The 20,850-nt window shown below is 26.2% G+C and overlaps 5 protein-coding genes across 8 annotated transcripts in view; 3 read left to right on the top strand and 2 right to left on the bottom strand.

Moving 5' to 3' along the window:
• Nucleotides 1–6: 6 nt before the first annotated feature.
• Nucleotides 7–2,204, bottom strand: LOC107068467 (endoribonuclease LACTB2). Of its 2 annotated transcripts, none has more exons than XM_015324864.2 (3): nt 2,086–2,204; nt 290–923; nt 7–214 (listed from the first exon to the last, which is right to left on the bottom strand). In XM_015324864.2, coding segments are annotated over exons 1-3 (762 nt in total). In that variant the 5' UTR covers nt 2,088–2,204; the 3' UTR covers nt 7–88. The 2 variants fall into 2 exon arrangements, with proteins under 2 accessions (XP_015180350.2, XP_015180349.2); XM_015324863.2 differs by lacking the exon at nt 2,086–2,204 and adding an exon at nt 1,064–1,330.
• On the top strand, nt 2,180–4,703 carry abo (de-etiolated protein 1 abo). The gene is given in 7 exon segments (XM_089171824.1): nt 2,180–2,587; nt 2,673–2,834; nt 2,886–3,030; nt 3,168–3,472; nt 3,553–3,836; nt 3,932–4,138; nt 4,226–4,703. Coding segments are annotated over 7 exon segments (1,695 nt in total). The 3' UTR covers nt 4,410–4,703.
• A 141-nt stretch (nt 4,704–4,844) lies between these two features.
• Nucleotides 4,845–12,318, top strand: LOC107068468 (uncharacterized). The gene is made up of 4 exons (XM_089171619.1): nt 4,845–5,305; nt 5,756–6,945; nt 7,042–9,325; nt 9,400–12,318. The coding sequence occupies exons 2-3, from the start codon at nt 6,022–6,024 to the stop codon at nt 9,280–9,282; spliced, it is 3,165 nt and encodes a 1,054-aa protein (XP_089027745.1). The 5' UTR covers nt 4,845–5,305; nt 5,756–6,021; the 3' UTR covers nt 9,283–9,325; nt 9,400–12,318.
• Nucleotides 12,319–12,380: 62 nt separating this feature from the next.
• LOC107068473 (chemosensory protein 5) lies at nt 12,381–17,299 on the top strand. Its single transcript, XM_015324874.2, has 2 exons — nt 12,381–12,942; nt 13,045–17,299. The coding sequence occupies exons 1-2, from the start codon at nt 12,741–12,743 to the stop codon at nt 13,200–13,202; spliced, it is 360 nt and encodes a 119-aa protein (XP_015180360.1). The 5' UTR covers nt 12,381–12,740; the 3' UTR covers nt 13,203–17,299.
• Nucleotides 15,652–20,850, bottom strand: part of step (cytohesin steppke) — a 55,674-nt gene continuing 50,475 nt past the window's right edge. For 2 of the 3 annotated variants that reach the window (XM_015324869.2, XM_015324867.2), the window contains 3 exons: nt 19,776–20,006; nt 19,493–19,562; nt 15,652–19,364 (listed from right to left, as the gene is read on the bottom strand). In XM_015324869.2, the coding sequence (XP_015180355.1) occupies nt 19,277–19,364; nt 19,493–19,562; nt 19,776–20,006 (389 nt within the window). In that variant the 3' untranslated portion in view covers nt 15,652–19,276. The remainder of the gene's footprint in view (nt 19,365–19,492; nt 19,563–19,775; nt 20,007–20,850) is intronic. The other variant, XM_015324868.2, reaches the window with a different exon arrangement.

The raw sequence follows: 20,850 nt of genomic DNA, 5'->3' as shown, positions 1-20,850 counted from the left end.
ATAGAGTCTTCTTAATATATACAAATTTTATATTATAGGTAATACATTATTTACAATATTTATGATTAAATGCTTGTGTTATTATGTATCAAACTATGTTTTCTGAGATTTTCCATTCACCCTCTTTGCCTATTACTTTTGTTTCTTTAAGTAATTTTTGTAAATGATGCATCACATTATGAGCTGCTGCAGGCCATAGATTCTTTGGAGTATCCTAAAAATACACATACAGTGTATAATTAAGAGTAAACTCATAATTATAGAGATTACGTTATTACTACTTTATTACCTTATATATGATTTCTACAATATCCATTTCTGACATAAAGCTAGAATTGCTATTTTCTTTTAAAGCATTTAAAATTTGTTTCTCTCTTTGTTGTCGATGTTGAATATAATATTGAATTCGTGGAATAGGATCTTCTATTACAGGGCCATGACCAGGATAAATTACAGATGGTTTCATATTCAAAATTTTGTCCAAAGAAATCATATAATCATACAAATCTTCAAATACAGCAGTACCTTCGCCCAAGATGCAATCACCGCTAAATAAACTTTGTTCATCTTTTAATAATAAACATGCATGATCTGTTGTATGACCAGGTGTATGTTTTACTTGTATTTTTGCTCCTTCTACTTCAATTATTTGTTCATCTTTTAAAGAGTTACATTGCTTAGTAAGATCTGATATTTCTTGATGATTTTCATACGTAGGTAGTTTCCATATTGTTGGTGGATCACCATTAGAATTTGATGTTGTTAATAATTCTTTAACAGAATTTACACCACCAATGTGATCATGATGCCAATGTGTAACTATTACATGCTCTATTGTTGCATTTTCTTCTGTGAGTACATTTTTTAATAATTTGATATACTCAGCTGATGTTTCTGCATCTCCTGTGTCAATTAATGCACGCCTATAATTAAATACTTCAAATATAGCAATGCAATTTTTATATACCTCAGAGAATTTCATATCTATTTAAGATAACAAATATATCCTTAACTAGTAATGTGTTCATATATTTTCTTTTTTAAAAATTCTTATTCTGTTCACCTTGTTCCTGAACCAATAAGATATGTATTTGTGCCTTGAAGAGTCATAGGACCAGGATTACATCCAAGAATCCGAATAATCTTATTTGTGATTTTAGATACTAAAGGCAAAGATGTTAATCGTGTTGCCATGTTTTTTTTTTTTTTTTAGCAATAAATGATATTAATTTATTAATGACACTTCTAAAATGAATTAATGATAAGATAATTTATTTTTATTGATGCATTAGCACACTCTACAGTAAACTCGTTGAAACATTGTCAAATTTATTACTCATGTATATTTTATTATATTTCATACATATTTATAGTTCATTATATGTGTGTGTATAATTATATTAAAAAATTATATATACATATAAATATTTATCTATAAAAGATTATCCATTAATTGATATTAGTTTTCATATATGTACTTCCCAAAATAAAATGTAAACATTTAGATATTACTAATTGTTTTTTCCTTATCTATACATATTCATTTTTAAAATTAATGAAAAAATATTTAATAGAAAACAAAATCTTTCCCACTGGAAGAACTTGTTCGCCGATTATTTGAAAATTTTGTTTAACATTTTCTTTCCTGATGTAGAATTTAATTCTTTCTTGTTTGTTCGAGTGACTGGTCAAATTTTTCGTAGTCCTAAAGAATGAACTATAGTTATTTACTAATATGGTGATAGCTAGTTCTAAAACTATACACTCAAGTATAATAAGAATTTTAGTATAGGTTAGGTTACATGAAAAATATCGTTGTTTTGTAAAGCCAAAATATAAATATGATAAGTGGTTAATATCTTGAAAAACAAAAAAAAATAATAATTAATAATGTTAATAAAAATAAGTGAATGTTACATTGTTATTCAACGAACATTAGAAATTTTATTTGAAAAATACTAATCTCTAAATGCGTTAGTAATATGACGTATTTTCTTATTACGTATTAATAAGAAAAAAGTAATGAAAATTTATTAAAATTTTGAATAATTGACTTTTATCATTAATTGGAACTTATATACGTACATTTATATATACATGTTGCAAACTTTTGATGTAAACAAACGTATTTTGATTTCTCATATTTCCATGTTATGTATACTTTTTGGAATTATATAGAATGGCCGAAGAAAATGGTAAAATCGAATTTGTGACAGAACCTTTTCCCATTAAACCTCGCAAATTTGGACCACAAAATATTGTTGTACGACTTAGAAGAAGAGAAACATTTGGTTGTCCATATCCTGGAACTCATGTTCATAATGCTAGACAATTTTATCAAAATGTATTTCCAAATTTTACAATTATGAATGTGGAAAAGCCACCATGTTTTCTCAGAAAATTCAGTCCAGATGGAAAATATTTGATAGCTTTTAGTGCAGATCAAACGTCTATAGAAGTTTATGAATATCGCGGAGCATCTGCAGCAGCAGATCTTTTAGCTGATATTAAAGGAGAATATATAGGACATAAAAATAATGATGTTAACATTAATATAAGATCCAATGTTTTCAATCGATTTTTCAAGGTATTTATCTATTAATTATGTATCTTAAATTTGATATATATATATATATACATATCAATCTAAATACTCTTTTAAATAATTATAGGCTAAATGGACGATTAATGTAGTTCAATGCAACCAGCAATTAAACAGAGAATGTAGTTTATTTACGGATGATTGTCGTTATGTTATTGTGGGTTCTGCAGCACATATTCCTGATGAACTCAGGCCTCATTTTTTATCAAGTATGTAAACAAATATTTATAATGCATATGAATTATGAATTTTCTTTACTTTTTGTTTTATGAAATTATTCTAGATCTATTCAAATAATGAAGCATTAACACCTAATCCGAGATCTCCACTTGAGGATTATACTTTGCATCTAGTAGACATACGAGATGGAAAATTATGTCATACTAGACATTTCAAATTTGATAAAATATATTTATCTCATAATCAAGGTAATTATATACATTAGAGTGTCGATTATCTGAATAAATTGAGAAAAACAAATTGATGCTTGTGTTCGGATAATGAATTGTATAAAATTATTATATTATAGAAATATATGAAATAATTATTTTATATTACATTTTAGGTCTTTATTTATACAAAGATGTTCTGGCTGTGTTATCTGTGCAACACCAAACAATACATGTATTTAAAATTCTTAATGGAATGTTTATTTATATTAAATTAATAGGAAGATTTTGTATGGGAGATGAAACTTATTTATTTTCATTTGGTGCATGGCGTGGTGTAAATTATAGATCATTTAGGGATACTAGAATAAACAGCCTTAAACACAAATTGTTAGTATTTTTATATAAAAGGGCAGAATATATAAGTGCTACAACTAATAACCCATATGAATTAAGACGATTTTATCAATATTTTGATCAGGTATGTTATATCATAATATGTAATTAATATTATAAATAATATATATTTATTATTATATTTTATTTTTACTAATATTTCAGTTGAATGCATTAAGAATGTGGAAAATGCAATTATTGGATGCAAATCATATACTTATAAGATTTGCTAGTGAAGAAGTTGCAACTCTTCAGGCAAATGAACCAAATGCACAACCAGCTCTCCTTGTTGTATATAATATGGAAACTGCTAAAATTTTGGCTGTATATGATAATGCATCTACTCAATTGCTGACCCAATTTGAAAACTTCAGTGATTTTTTTAGAAATGCTAGAATGAGTACAGATTGCCAATACATGTGTTCTCCGTCAAATAATATTTATGCTCGGTATCACATTTTCTTCTACAAAAAAAAAAAAAAGGCATATAAAAATTACTTGAGTATGTAAAATATGTATACTAGTAATTAATTGAATGTTGTAGATTAATGCAACAGAGGTTCAAACAGACAATAGTAAGTGCCAGGTATGGTGGAATTACAGAAGCTACGAAAAGGTTACTTGCACAATTACCAATTTGCGCTCAGTCTTATTCAAGTTCTCCATACCTTGATTTATCTTTGTTCTGTTACGATGACAAATGGGTATCTATGATGGAACGACCCAAAGCTTCCGGAGAACATCCTATTCGGTACATTATTTATTTCAATTTATCTTACATTGCCTTAATTATAATTAAGGCAATGTAAATTAATATGCGATTTCTTATTTATTATAGGTTTTATGCTCGTGATTCGGGTCTTTTGAAATTCAAAATGTATGCAGGAATGTTTGGTCGCACAGCACCAACTGCAGCAAGAAGATTAGTAGCATTTATTTTTCATCCAACAGATCCATTTGCTATATCAGTTCAACGTACTAATTCTGAATACATTGTTAGTTTTCATATAAGGCATATCTGAATAATGTATAACAATATTGTTGTGTTATACCAAGCTACTTAAAGTACTTTTGTATACAAGAACAAAAATGTTTGATATATATATATAGGTAAGATATAAATGTAAATAGAAAATTCTTTACACCTAAAGTTTTTATACAAAACAATAAGGACTCAATATTTAATGCCATCATTAATTTAAGAAGTCACTATTATTTCCTTTATTGTATATAAATATGATAAAAAAAAAATGTACAATAATTATTTACGTAATATTTTATTCTGAATATTATAACAATTTTTTTAATGTAAATAATTTGTAAAAATTGTGCTTGTTTTTTTGCTCTCCAAAGATTGACATATTTTTAGATTATAATTTTATTACTATATATATATATATATATATATATATATATATATATATATATATATTCATTTATATATCAATCCTCATCGTGATTTGAATAGGACAAATTAATAATCATAATCAACTTATAAAGAAGAAAATGGGGAAAAAAATAGGAAGTTATATGAAAATAAAGTGAAAAATAAATATTAGATAAAATTTGTATTAATTCGATGATCGGGCCATAATTGGGCAGAAAAATTGAACATTCTTTAGGACCGCCATTTTTCTGGCAACCTGTTGTTCCTTTAAATTTCGTGCGTATAGCACCACCTATAACCCACGCCAAAGAACTACAAGCTACGTGTCGTAGTCATAAAAAAGTATGTAATGTGAGTTACGGTCGTGCAATAGTGTTTGGATATTATTCATATTATATTTCATAGTACAATCGGTAGTATCGATAAGAAAAAACGAAGAAAGGAAAGAAGAGAAGAGAATTTTTTTTTTTCAAGCACGACATTAATACTGGATAACCTTGTTCTGGCGTCCCCCCATACATATTTAGAATAGTAAGTAAAACGTTTACAACTTTCTACTTGTACAAACTTCTTTACATGCTTCTTTTTTTGCGTCTATTTTCGTTTATACTTTAATCAATATTAATATTTCATGACGAACACGATTTTTCTTATATTTTACTTGTATAAGATATATACCGTTGTTTGACATAAAGTCGTCCTATGTACTTTTAAATGGAAGCGTCATAATTACCACGCTTTGTCGATGCTTCTTCTGCGTTTCTGCATGATGAGAATGGAAACTTTCAATATTTTAAAAAAGATACTGCATCCTACGTGTAGTTTTATTATATTCAATTTTAAATTCATTTATATTCGAAGAAAAATCGTGCGATTGTATTATTTTTACTAATAAGCTTTTAAAACTACGACAAATTATTATATTAATAACCTTTGTTTAATGGTTTTTTTATTTTTATTTAGTTTTTTTTTTCATTGCAGGTATCTTGCTGAAATCAAATTATATTCTAAAAAAAAAAAAAAAAAAAAAATCCACAGTTATGTTTAAAAGTAAACATTGTTTATTAGAATTTTATTACTTGGTTTATTGAAGTTTAGTATTATGTTTGTTTCACAGTTATTAATAATTATTTTTATAAACTAAATGTTCAAAGTTTGATCAAGAAAAAAGAAGCTTTATTATAAACGTGTATTCGTGCACGTATTATACTTTTGCTTAAAAAAAAAAGAAAAAAGGAATTAAGATTATGTTTAATAATCAAATGATAAATATAACAACAGCAAAAGAAGATGATGCTACAGAAGAACATAGTTTGAGTAATGAAAGAAAAGAACAAACATTTCTAACAGATTTGAGTCCACTTAATGACAATAGATTATTTCTCAGACGGTCATATACATCACCAAGATTATTTAAATCATTAAGAAATAGAGGTTTCCTTTGTTATAGAATGAGCAGATCATTAAGCTTTGACAATAATAAGAATGATCGTTTATTTAAATCTCCTAATTCTAGTTCAGGAAGTAGCAATGTGGATAACGAAAAGCATTTAACAAGATCAGCTAAAATAATGAGAGCACTTAATTTTAATTGCGGTCCATTTTACAGTCAACGAAAAAAAATCAAAAAGACATTAAATTTTAACTTATCACCAAGTCCAAAGAAATTTTCTAATCTTAAAAGTTCAAGAGACAATATGAGTTTCAATTTGGCCACGTCTTCACCTAAAATTAATAAAACGTTGAATTTTGACACAAGTCCAAGTAATTCTAGTACAAGCAGTATACTTCTTACATCATTTGATTCTACGGACGAAAATCAAAATCAAACTCCATCTCAACGAAATAAAAAAGCTAAAAAGATATTGGATTATATTACACCGAAAAAAAGGATGTATGTTTCATCTCAGAGTATGGATATATCATCTCCATCTTTACGTTTGAGTCTTAAGGAAAAGATTGATGACATTGTACAAATGAATTGTTCACCCTCGCATTCTTTTAATCAAAATAGAAAAGCATTAAATTTTAATACTCGTTGCAATATTAGCACACCGAGAAATTTGTATGCAGATTTTTCTAACGAAGATGATGAAAGACCGCATACACCTGAAAATACAATTCCTATTATTCCTGAAAGTATGAGTGCCATAAAGAAGAGTCATAAAAAGGTAAGAATAAAATTCTACTCTAACTCATTGTTTAATAAAATTATGCATTTTATTATTTTATTATATACAAATATTGTTTTATTTCTTCTTATATAGGAAAGATCACTACGACAAATGGATAATTTATCTATAAAACATGCAAATGTACTAGACAAATTAACAGATCCTTTCATGGTTGTTGAACAATTTGATGATTTGCGAAGAGAAAAAAGACCCTTAAGTCCACCTATGGTTGAACAAAATATTGTATCTGTCTGTGATACAAATTCTATTGAACAATCTCATAAAAAAGATAAAAGTAGGAAAAAAATTGCAATGTTACTTTCTGGAGATGAACTTTCTGACTCAGGATCTATTTTTGAATATTCCATAGGACAAGGAAATATAAACAGAAAAAATAATACATGCCATACCGAAATTAATCTTAATAAAAGTGATGATATCATAGATTATGATTCAAACAGTAACAATATATCAGCAAATAGTATTGGTTGTTGTGAATTAATAAATAGTTCAAATGAAACAATAAATAATCAAAGTCTTGATATTATTACTGGTATTGATACAAAATCTAGTTCTAGTGTTGAGGAAGAAGTATGTAGCACAGTTTCTCAAAATCCCTTACCAAGTACTAGTAATGCCAATAAGATAAATAGATCAGTAACACCACTAACATGTGAAACTAATTCTGTATCTCCAGTAAGAGTAATAACTCCAGAAAATCAAATAGATTTCTTACAACAAATTCAAACTGAGTCAATTAAAAAGTCTCATAAAAAGATTAAGGAAGAAAAAAGGAAGAAACTTTTTTTACCTAGAAATCTTGAACATAAACTTAAGGAAGCAAAATTGGATACTGTTAAAAATAAGCATTTTGAAGTATCAAAAGATGATCATGATGATGATGATGATAATAATATTCCAACAAATGAGAACTGTGTTAATATAGACATTGTTGTTCGTGCTAGTACACCTGAAAATGTTAATTCTAGCAGATTGTTATTGTCAAATTTTACTTCGGTTAAAAAATCACACAAAAAAGACAAACATAATAAAATCGTTTCACAATTTATACGACGTCAACAATTGTTAAATAAAGATGCGGATTATAATAATGTGCAACATGAATTGCACAATGACGTAATCAAGAAGGATCAACGAAAAATCAAAAATAAATTTCATGAAAATGATGGCGCTATGTCTAATTTACATATAGATAATATCAAACTTGACTTTAAGGTGTCTCCAAGTAAAAGAAAAATATTATCCTGTTTACCAAATGACGATGACAATGACGATGACAATGACGACGACGACGACGATGATGATAATAATGATGATGATGATGATGATGATTTATTACATTTACCGTGCAATTCTAAATTAACACAAAGTGAGGGTAGAAATATGGAGGAATTTAAAATTTCTACACCTATTAAAAAAAGAAGAGCATTATTACAAACTGATGTGAAATCTGATTGTTTACATAAAGTACAGTCAAATACAAATGATTCATTTGAAGAAGAGATTGTAAATATCGATGCATCTAGATGTTTAACCCCCATTCAAAGATATCTTGGTTGTACGGTATTATCAAGGCAAAATACTGATCTGTTAAAAACAATTAATGACGATAAGAATTCAAGTAATGGGAAAAATAATTCAATTGAAGAAGAAGAACAACAGCAGCAACCTGATACGCAAGATCAGAATGGAAGATCAACACCTCAAAATATGTCTACAATAGAATTACTTCCTAACATTAATTCCATTAAAAAATCTCATAAAAAGGATAAACGTGGAAATGGATTACATAGAAGTCTTATTTTAGAACAAGAAAAATTATTTTTAAAGAAAAATGATTACAACTATTTGCAGAATGATCATAGAAATTCAACAATAATTTCTAAACCAAATGATAATAAATCAAGTTTAGCTGATAATACTTGTTCAACAAATATGTTGAACGAAGGTAGTAACAACTATGCGCAAAATTCAACTGTTACAATTTATAAAGATTCTCCAACTATCAGTCAAGATGTTAATGTTAATGATAGAGAAAATATCCTAACAAATGATACTACCTCATCTAATAAGACTCCGCCAAACTGTTTAATGGTAAAAAATTATATGAGATTGTTGCAAACAACTTCAATTAAAAAATCTCATAAGAAAGAACGAGATCGTAAGAAACATAAAATAATAAATAAAGACCCAGAATTGTCAGATGAAGGATCTATATTTGGAGAAAGTGAGAAAGTTGATACCACCTTAGACGATTTACATATTGAAATTAATAGCAATAAGACTGATATAGATAGATCTGATTATGTATAGATTATAAATGAAGAGATATAATGTAAAAGAAATAAAAAAAAAGGTATTTATTGTAAATCATTATTATATTAATATATTAGCTTAGTAAGTAATCTAAAATTCATAATTTTATTTCAGATTAATTAATTAATTATAACAGAAGAGTCCAAATTTTTTTAGTGGCAATATTCTAAGGATGGACGACCTATATTTTTTCATGTAAGGCATTTTTGTTTTCAATTTTTCTAGTAAAAAAACACGCAGCCTTTTGTAGGCAATTAATAATGTATTTGCTCTCTTAACTTTCTATAAACATAAATTAATGTTAACAGTATTTTATTAAAAGAAATTATTGATTTTAAGATAAATGCACAAGCATAAAGGACGACGAGTCTTTGTTATAAACGAATCTATAATACAATATGCAACTTAAGTGTTAATTTTTGATACATTATTATTATTATTATTAATATTATTAACAGTATTCATAAACGTAAACTGTATACAATTAATCCTATTCTCTAACAGTGATACAAATTATTACTTTCATTATTACTTTCAAAATTAACGTCATTGATGAAATAATTGAGAATTAAACTTAGGTCAATTATTTCTAGTAATATCTTAATAACATTAAATAATATTTTAAAACATTAATCAATACAAAAGTTTATTTACAAGGTGTTGGTTAATGTACATTAAAATTACATTTAGTGTAGAATAATTGATCATGTTTATAAGCCAATTTTTCTGCACAACATATAATTATAATATATAATTGAAAAAAAAAAAAGAAAAAAACAAAACAATTAATTTCATAATGTTAAATTGATAACTTTATTAGATTCGTCGTTACAACATTATCAAGAAAAATTCATATAAGTTTTGAGATGATAATGATAATAATAAGACTAATATAGCTTTATGCTGAACATTTTAAAACTATCTAATTAGTATTATCAAGATATGATGATGGTGTCAAGATATATTTGAAAAGGTTATATACGGCAATATAATCGAAATCATTTAATATAAGAAGTTTAGTTTATATTTGATATATGTTTGTTACAAAATAGTAACACAATTGTTAATTTAATTCCCACGTATTATTAACCTAAAACCTGTTACATTTGGTAGATAATTTATAAATACTATATTTTTTATTTTATATCGTTTATATATAGTATTTCCATAGAAATTGTTTCTCTCTCTCTCTTTTTTTTTTTTTTTACATATGATATCGAAATATATAAATCAAGGTGCATTTTTGACTTATCATATATATATATATATATATTACAAATAATACATTTGCATTAAAGTATGAGGCATATGTACATATCTGTGTCTATGTTGGGAATTCCACTTTTAATATAGCATTGAAGATATGTAAATCCTAGTATAAATGTGATATGTATATAATGCTTAACTCTAGTGAATATCGTTTAGATCTAAGAATTACATTTCATAAATATAACTATGTTCCTTTTTTTGTTTTTTTTTTTTATTAAATTTTCTCTTCCTTTTTTTTACTCTTTTTATTTACAATGTTTGATAACAAATATTATTAACACGTGTTAAGCATCGAATCTCTTTTCTTTTTTTTTGTTTTGTTTAAATTTCTGTTCATGTCACGATAATATATTATACATCAGTCAGAGAAATATACAAGAATGTTAGTAGTTATTGGTGATGGACGTGGCTAGAATATAAATTGTACTGCCAGTCACTGGTGACTGACGTAGCGTTTAATATGTTAAGTTTTAATAATAAATAAAGATGTTTAAGTTTCAGCAAAGTAAGTTACAGTATTCATGTTTGATCAATTATATTAGAAGAAATCAAATTTTCTTGCGTTGCTCTATAAGTTTAAACAACTATTCGCATAAAAGTTTGTATATAGCTTGTGATATTGTTTACCGTTTTGTTTTAATCTAGTATAATATTTTAGTATGTATATTATTCTCTGCATGTTTGTAACGAAATATTTTGTATATTTATATTAAAAACAACAAAAAAAATAATAATAAAAAAAATAAAAAAAAAATAACATTAAAAATTAAGAATCTAAATTTTTATTAAAAATTAATTCAATCAAGCAGGAGAAATATCTTAAGATAGAGATAATTTATTATGTAGATAAATTAACATTACTTTATAACGAAATTAAAATTTTGTCGTATTTTAGACAGTTTTTTAATCGTTAATTATTATAATTTTTTACTTCATTCACTGAAATTGTAATCTTTTTAGATTATCCGTGTCTCATCAGATGACGCGCGCTTGTCCAGCGCGTCTTTTCCTATTGGTGTAACTGTCAACCAATGAGATGTTAGGATCAACTCCGATTACGCTTTCTGGACGCCCTCTGTCGAGCTTATGGTATGACTGCTACATACTAAACTTAACCATAAGGTATCTCTAAATAAAAGAAGAATATTATTTCATTCAGCAAATAATGATTTATTAAACTTATTGTGAAATTTTTAATTAACACATTTTCACGTGTAAAGAAATTGTAAAAATTAATGTGAGGATTTACGCTTATTAGATTAGCAGTGGTCTGTGTTTGTTAATTGGTTATTCGATGTGCCTTTGCTATTGGTTCTAAGTAACATGACGTAGGAAAAAATCAATCTTTTATTGATCATTGTGATCAATCTACATGAGTAAACTCTATGTTAACATCGTATGGTTCATGGATACAAAAATATGATGTGGTAACCACGGAGCCCAGATACCAGGAGGGCCCTCCGTGAGGAAGGTGATCGACATAGGAAAATAACTAGCAAATGCGACTAGAAAGAAAAGGAAAGATCGGATATGCGAATACGAAATGTTGTATATTTCTGCCAGATGGCGCTTGGATCAATTTTATTGTTTTTTCACTATGATTGCACGGAAGAAAGCGATTTCCACTAGACGACTCTTATAGACACTGTTTTTAATCCAAATGATTTGATAAAGATACTTTAACGTATTTTGAAAAATTTTAATTATTAATATTATGAAGAATTAATATTAACTAAATATAATTTACAAATATATATGATTTATGTATATATATAACAACATTGTTTAGTTCAAGATGGCAACCATTAACTTCCTGTACTGTAATTGAAATTTTTCAACGTTATATAAATTATGAAATATTTTCTAAAAAAATCCAATAAACATTTACGTATCTCCTGTATATTTTATTTGTAATTTTCATTTGTTCTTATTAAAATTGTATTTAATCAATAGAACTATTAAACAATTATCGTAGTGAAAAATTCAAATTTGTCAACGTATTGAAAATTGAATCAGAAGAAGAAGAAGAAGAAGGAGAAATAAATAAACACAATGATCTGAAAGTACAAGGAACAAGGATATTTGCCAATTTAAAGTTAAAGATATAAAGTTAGAGATAAGAATTAGTTATTAAATAATACGAAATAATATCGAATAAGAAATAATAGTTAATTTTTGATATCATCATGAAAGTAAGAACAGCCGTAGTTACTTTAATTTTTACTATTATAATTGTAATTGTATTGTGCAAAAGACAAGGAGGAAACAAGCAAGATCAACCATTGAATCAACAAATGGATCGTTTGAAGGATACTTCCTTTATGAAGAAACAACTTGATTGTATTTTAGATCGAGCACCGTGCGATAAATTAGGATTGAACATGAAAAGTATGCGTCTTTTTTTTGTTTTTTTTTGTTTTTGAAAAAGATGTTTTAAGTTACAAACCATAATTAATAATATTGTATTGTTAATGGCATTATTTGTTTTAGCTATGATTCCAAAAATGGTAGTTAACAACTGTCGAGATTGTAACCCGTCATTAAGACAAAATTATGGAAAATTACGAAATTTTATGTTACAGTATTATCCAGTCGAATGGAATGCTATAATTAAACGTTATTCAAAACTTCCACATGCTTCCGCTTGAAATTAGAATAATTCGATCATTGTATCTGTAAGATTGTTTTTTTTTTGTTTTTTTTTACTATTTTATATACAACAGACATTTAACTAAAAAAACAAATTATAATTTATACGATTGCTAATAAGATGAATAAAAAGAATGTTTACTTTTGATAAATCCCGTAAGACGTTTATTGTTTCATTGCATCAGAACAAAAAAAAAAAAAAAAGGAAATTAAAATAACAGTAAATTGTTCATTGAAAAAAAAAAAAACAAAAATTATTTTAACTGATGAAATGGCACGTTGTTATGTATGCGACTTTTCTAATACATCGATTCTTCTACTTACATAATATGTGTAAATAATTTTCTCTTTGCACGTCTTGCATTTTATCGTATCGTATCTTAAATATTTATAAAAGAACATTTTTTTTTTTTTTAATTAACACACGTTTGAATCAATATTAAACATCGATATCATTTTGATTGAGTTTTTTTATAAAAAAAACACAAAAAAAAAAAATTAAAAAAATTTAAATAACACCTGGAACTTTACGAAATGTATTATTGTAAAAACAATCTAAAAATATTTGTCCTTTGTTATTATTTTTTTTTTTTTTAGTTTTTTCTTTTTTTCTTGCATTTTGAAATCAATTTCGTTCTAATATTTAATAACAAACTACTATAACAAATAACTTTGGTTGATACATTTTTGCATCTATATAAAAGAGTAGAGTAGAGTGCATAATTAATTAAAAAAATAATTATTAAATAATATATTAAAAAGAAACGTACAATAATGGCATTCATCATAGTTTCAAACGATTTCAAAGTTTACATTTACAACACACTGCATTTGCTTTTTATATGAATAAATGAAAAATAATATATTCTATATTCATTTGTTTATTTAATTTAAGTACGTATATAAGATCGATGTTGAATCGATCAATTTGTTTAAGAATCATAAAAAGCGATTTATCTTGACGTAATTCCAGTGCAATAAAGTATTGTTAATATGTTCTCATACATTATGCAAAATAAATAACTTCATCGAAATTTTCAGAGTCATAATAATTGGTATAAATGCAGCATATACTTCATTATTATTATTATTATTATTATTATCATTATTATTATTAATATTAATAATGTTATTATTATAATTATTATCATTATTATTATTATTATTATTTGTTTTCTTTATCTTGTTTCGTTTTGCATACATAACAATGGAGAAATAATAATATACAAGGAAATGTACAAATTCTCTGTAATTTAAGTGATACAGGCATCATATATGTTCTTTTTTTCTTTTTTTTTTTTGTTTTTGTTTTATACAATATTATCTAAAAATCGATCGATCATTTTTTGCTATTACATTAAACACATCTTATTTCTAATACTAATTTAATATCTATCTGGAAAAGTTAACAGGAACTGCAAAGTAATCTTAGATAATTATTTAACTCTATAAATCATTATTTCGTTTGTTTATTAAAAAAAAAAAAACAAACAAAGAGATAACGAAATAAACATTAGTGAAAATACGAAGAAAAAAAAGATACGAATGTAATAACAAATGTATAATATCCGATCGATATATGTCAGAGCTTCTCAAATTGTAATTTGCGATTCTTCTATGGGTTACATCAAGTTCAGATTTCATAATAAGATCGTGTAACTGAATTTTGGGAATATTGCGGAAATTCTAATACAGTTTTATTTATATAATATTGTCCAATGTATATATATATATATATATTGTATTCACATGTATACCAATGAATTACTTTACAATAAATTACTTTTTGTGATTTGTTATTAGCAAATGTTTAAGGTTTTAGGTTTTGAGTTTGATAAGCTCTGATATATATATATTGTGTAACAATAATTATGCCAATAAATTAAATCGATACAAATTATTGAAGATTAAATTGATTTTACGATTTATTTCAAAATAATATTTAATATTATGAAATAAATCATGTGAAAAATCAACTTTCATTTTTCACTTAATAATACATTGTCGCAATTACATGAACATATATACATACACGTACATAAATATGTATATACATGTATATATGTATTAAATATATATATATATATGTATATAATTTTTTATTTTATTTCGAATCGAAGTTAATTAAAAAATATATTTACAATGATTGTTATACATATATATATATAATAAGTTGTAAGGAAATACACGAAAGACTTGAAAAATTGGATTAAAAAGAAGCGGAACAGGTTCGGGGGGGGGGAGGAGGACAGTTTAATGCATTCGATTGATTGTGCATGTATACAAAAGGAGAGAGAAGATGTAAAAGGGTTGAAGAGGATGATAATTGTGTGACATGTTGAATCGACGTAAATAGAATTGTAATGTATGTAATATAGTATTTCATTTGGGGATAAGCTATATTAAAGCGTCAAATTGTTCGAAATTTCTTCAATTGCATCTATCTTCTTTTCTTTTTCTTTTTACATATGTGCGCGCGCGATATTTATCATAAATTTGCTTTTTTATTGTGTGTTGTTTGTTCGTTTAGCTGTTTTTTATTCGTTTGGTTGTTGTTGGTTGTGTTTCTTAATACTAATAATCGTTATCGGTATTTCGTTTGTTTTGTAACGTGTAAGTATATATGTATATATTTATAAATACCCATATAATAATAATAGGCGAAGAGAAACAAGATGGCAGCTGTGATGTAAAAGAGAAATATTTGCTATATTTTTTATTTTTTGTTTTTGTTTTTTGTTTTCTACGAAAAAGAAAGAAAAAAAGAATTTATAAAATTAATCGCGAAAAATACTTCTAACTATATATTATTTCTAATAATAATAATAATAATATGTATATCCGACATTTTAGGACGGGTCAATTTATACACACACGCACTCATGCACATATACACACACACACACAAATGTCGATATTAATTATTAATTTGTAACGTCATGTTACAATGTTCCGTACATACATTCAACCTTTTTTTTTTTTTTTTACAGAAAAAAAAACAAATTATCTTTTATATCTTTTTTCGATCGAAAAAAAAAAAACTATTAAACAATATGGTGGAAGAGACGTTGTTATTCAAAAGTTGTTCAAAGTTTGATGCAATTCCGACGACCCATTATGGGGGTCAAGCAACTGTATTTGAAGACCAAAGAGATTTTACCTAAAGCAATTAATATCTTGACATAAAATGACTGTAAATTATATTCAAAACCAGTTTAGCAACGTTATACATATATACGTTCGTGAATTTATTATAATGAAAAAGAAAATATGGGTCACAAAAATATTTGCTTAGTTAAAGGGGGGAGTAGGGGAGAAGGGGAAGGGGTGTTCGCCAAATAGAAATGTTTAAGAAGTTCTGTTGTATCGTAAGGTCTCTTTCTCTTCCTTTTGACTTAATTAAGATCTGGTTACTACGCAATAATAACAAACGTGCGGACGTTTAATTCCATGTGATTAACATACCACGTGGTGTATCTATCATTTTTAAAAAACTTATAATCTATTTTATCATTAATCTTTATATTCCTCTTTTCTTTCTTTCTTTCTTTCTTTCTTTCTTTCTTTTTTGTTTTGTTTTATTTGTTTGTTTATTTTTCACTCTACTGCAATTATATTTGTTCGTTTATTAATTAAATGTATTTGTAATAAGGCGTCTTCGATGTCCAATATTTCCTTGTATAGAGCAAAAAAAGGTACTTCTTTCTTTTTCTTTTTCTTTTTCTCTTTCTCTCTCTCTCTCTCTCTCTGTCTCTTTTTCTTTTTTTTTCTTCTTTCTTTCTCGCTACTAATTTTTTTTTTTTTATTTATTTATTTATTCTTGTTGTTGTTGTGTGTGGTAATATATCGTCGTTTATAATATGGCGGATCGCTGTAGTTATATATGACTAGCTTTGAAGGGGAAGATTTTAAAGGCACCTGCATTCACCAATCGATAGATTCACTTGTTAAAAATACCAAAATAACTTGCAATTTGCTCATTCAATTAAATGAATTCGAGTTTATAAACGATATGTCATTCTCCTCTTCTCTTTGATTTTAATTAAACAAAAGCGATTTGTCAATTACACAAAACACGGATTTAGAAAAAAGAAAACACTTTTGAATGATGATTATGATGATTGAAGATTCTAATTACGCACACATTATGAATAATAATAATAACAATAATAATATTAATAATAATAATAATAATAATAATAATAAAAATAATAATTAATGATAATATAACAATGATGACGATGATGATGACGATGATGATATTATTCTTCAAGAAAAAGTTCTATCTTTCTTTTTCTTCTACTTATTTATTAATTTTTCCTTGTTTATTTGTTGTAAAAACGGGTTATGCAGACGTTTTGAATTTTCACTTTTCATCGAATTTACTACTTAACGATAATATATATATATATATATATATAACTACTATATTGCAATACATTATATATATATATACCTTAAATATTAAGTATGGAAATAACTTCATAATGCTATATATATATTTTGTAACTTCCATACTCAATATGATATCCACAGATGCATATATACATTTATGTATGTTTAATACACATCTATGAATATTATGTATATATGTATACATACATATATATTCATATAATTTTGTATTACTTATCCAAATGAAGAATATTCTAATTTCAAGTCAAAATTGGCTTATATGCCATACTTATTAACTGTACGATAATGTACAGTCTATAGTTTCTAGGAAAGTTTCATGACGCATCATTGGAAACGCTTATAAAGCTAGCTAGAGTTTTCTCTTATCTATTCACATTTTTTTTTGTTCAAATAAATACACAACTATCACATTGATATACACGCTCCTTAAACTTCTATATATATATATATATTTATTTTTTTATTTCTTGTCTCTCTTCAGACTTCAACAAAGATGCTGTTCTTGTTGTTATTGTTGTACGTACATATACGCATATATATATATGTCTTGATTCTCCTGTAGATAATTTTTGAATGAAAAATCATCCAAAGTTCTCTCAGTTCTCAATATGAAGATGATACACGTGATACATTATTACAAGAAGGACATTTACAAGATAAATAATCTCACACCCTTCATCACATTAGTCTCTCTTCATTCATCTATCTTTCTTGATTTCTTTTTATCTATATAACCTTTTTTTTTTCTCGTTTTTTTTTTTCTACTATTCACTTGTTGAACAATCGTTTATAGTCTCCTCGTTCACATGATGATGATGATGATGATGATAATAATAAAATGCCTCTTTATAATAGCTGCCAGAAAAGTAGATAAGATTTCACTCTTTTTCCACTTTAGATTTTGTCGAGATTAGTTCTTTAGTCCAAGAGCTATTATTACTTATTTTTATATAACTTTTTGTATTCTTCAACTGAATTTTATTAAAAAAAAAAAAAAAAAAAAAAAAAAAAAAAAAAAAAAAAAGTTAAACGTATTTATGAGAAGTTTTGTCTTTTACGTCTTAAATAATGAAAAAAAAAAACAAAAAGAAGAAAGAAAAAAGAAACTCAGTATAAGAATACAATAAGATTAATTCATAGCTTTTTTTATTTTCTCGATTTAATTAGCTTCAACGTCGATGTTCATTGTCGTTGTCGTTGCCAGCAGCAGCAGCAGCATATGATAGGCTAACTTTAGGAAAATCTCTTCATGGTAAGGAACCATCAATCATCGACCAATCTTCGGAGATAAACTATTCTTTTCTTTTCTTCCTTTTCGAGAAACATTTGGTTGTTGTTGTTATTGTTGTTTTGTTCATTTTTATTTTTATTTTCAAACACGTCGAATTATTATTTTGATCACTGTCTTTATATATATATATATTTATATAATTTGTGTATTTATGTATATATACGCATTTATATACACATATCAGTACCTTGTCCTGTTATATTTTGTTCACTGTTGGTTGTGATACATCCTACTGATGTTTCTAAAACGATCAGATCTTTTTCTGATCGTGTTCTAGAATCTCTCTTCAAAGTTATCTTTGAGATCCAAGTACAGTCTTTCATGTCAATCGAGTTTCTTTAGAAACTCTATACTCTAAGTTATTATTTAACTTTTCGAATAAACGTTTGTCTTTTGTGCCTTTTTCTTCCTTGCGGCTAGCATGTCGTAAAATGGATTGTGTGATATACTTTGCCTAAAAAAAATGGGAAAATAAATCTTGTTAATAGAGAAGAATACGAAGAGAGAGAGAGAGAGAAAGAGAGAGAGTGAGAGAAACGAGAGTGATCATCAATGTATTCGTTTTTTACTAACTATACTTACCGTACACATTTGATCCATTCATCTTTCTCCTCGTCTGTTGCTGCAGACATTCTGTACACTGTGTGCTTGCCTGTTAAAATACAAATTGAAAGTAAAGATTAATTAAATGATTGGTACACTTTGAAATTAACATTTAACTAATCGATCGATCAAGTAGATCATCTTCACGTTTAGAATGTAATTAGACAGTGCAGTGAATGTTGTTGTTGTTGTTGTTGTTGAGAGCAATTGGTTCTCTGTTGTGTGATTAAGATTATTAAAAATATATATACAAATGATATACCTTCGACGACCTTTCCTTCGCTATCAGTTTTACATGCTTTAATAAATTCTGATCCAGCTGCATAAAGTTCAAAGCAATGAGGTTTGTGTCGATCTTGTACTTCTCTAACTTGGATGTTTTCTAACGGAATGATACCGCGTGGTTCCTTGTCCGTCGTATATTCAAAATAATATAGGCAATTGTCGTTAAGAATAAACCACCGTCTTTTCCAGCTTTTGTAACGTCCACCTGAAACAGTCATTATAAATACGTTTAAAGTTATAACTATCAATGATGTCACTCGAATGCATTAGTTACCTGCTGTCTCCGTCAGGGCAGCAGAGGGACAAAGCGATAATAATATAAGAACAGGCCTCTCTTTTCAAGCATTAAAAAGCGCTTCAATAGGATTACCAAGTTACTACTATAGTACATTCTTCATTGACACGTCTTTTCTCTTCTTCTTCTTCTACTTCTTCTTCTTCTTTATCAATTATCATGATTAATAATAAGAGAGGAAAATTTTCCTTTCAAAAATTATGTTATAGATTTGTTGATATAGTTCGACAGGCATATATACGAGTTGATGATTATAAAATAAGTTTTGAAATATATATATTTTCATATATTTAAGAAGCCTTCATTATTTAAAAATTATTATTATTTTTTTTTTTTTTTTTTTTTAAATAATAACAGATATAAAAACTTCTTTTTTTTATATGTAACTTAAAAATCTTCAAAATAAGTTGAAATAAACAATATTTATTTCTTAATATCTCGAATAATTTAAATAGCTTTTTTTTAAATCACCAACTAACATATAAATGTGCATGAGAGCAAAAATACAACAAAAATTATTAACTTAAGTTTCATATGATAATTAATTGTCAATTAACATAATTTTTGTTTATAGATAACAAAAAGATAAGAAAATATATTGAAGTTAGATATGTGTAAGTAAAATTATTTCATGGCTCGTAAAACTCAAAGTAGATATAGTTTTTTTTTGTTGAATATCCTCGTTCATCCCTTTTGAAAGACGCGAAGAGTACCGTTTCTCAGTATAACTTTTCTTATGGATTCGAATTCGAAGAAG

Source organism: Polistes dominula, unplaced genomic scaffold, assembly GCF_049000335.1.
Source record: "Polistes dominula isolate Pdom_NZ unplaced genomic scaffold, Pdom_raw_medaka contig_28, whole genome shotgun sequence".
Lineage (NCBI taxonomy): Eukaryota > Metazoa > Arthropoda > Insecta > Hymenoptera > Vespidae > Polistes > Polistes dominula.
This window is presented reverse-complemented; position numbering and strand designations above follow the sequence as displayed.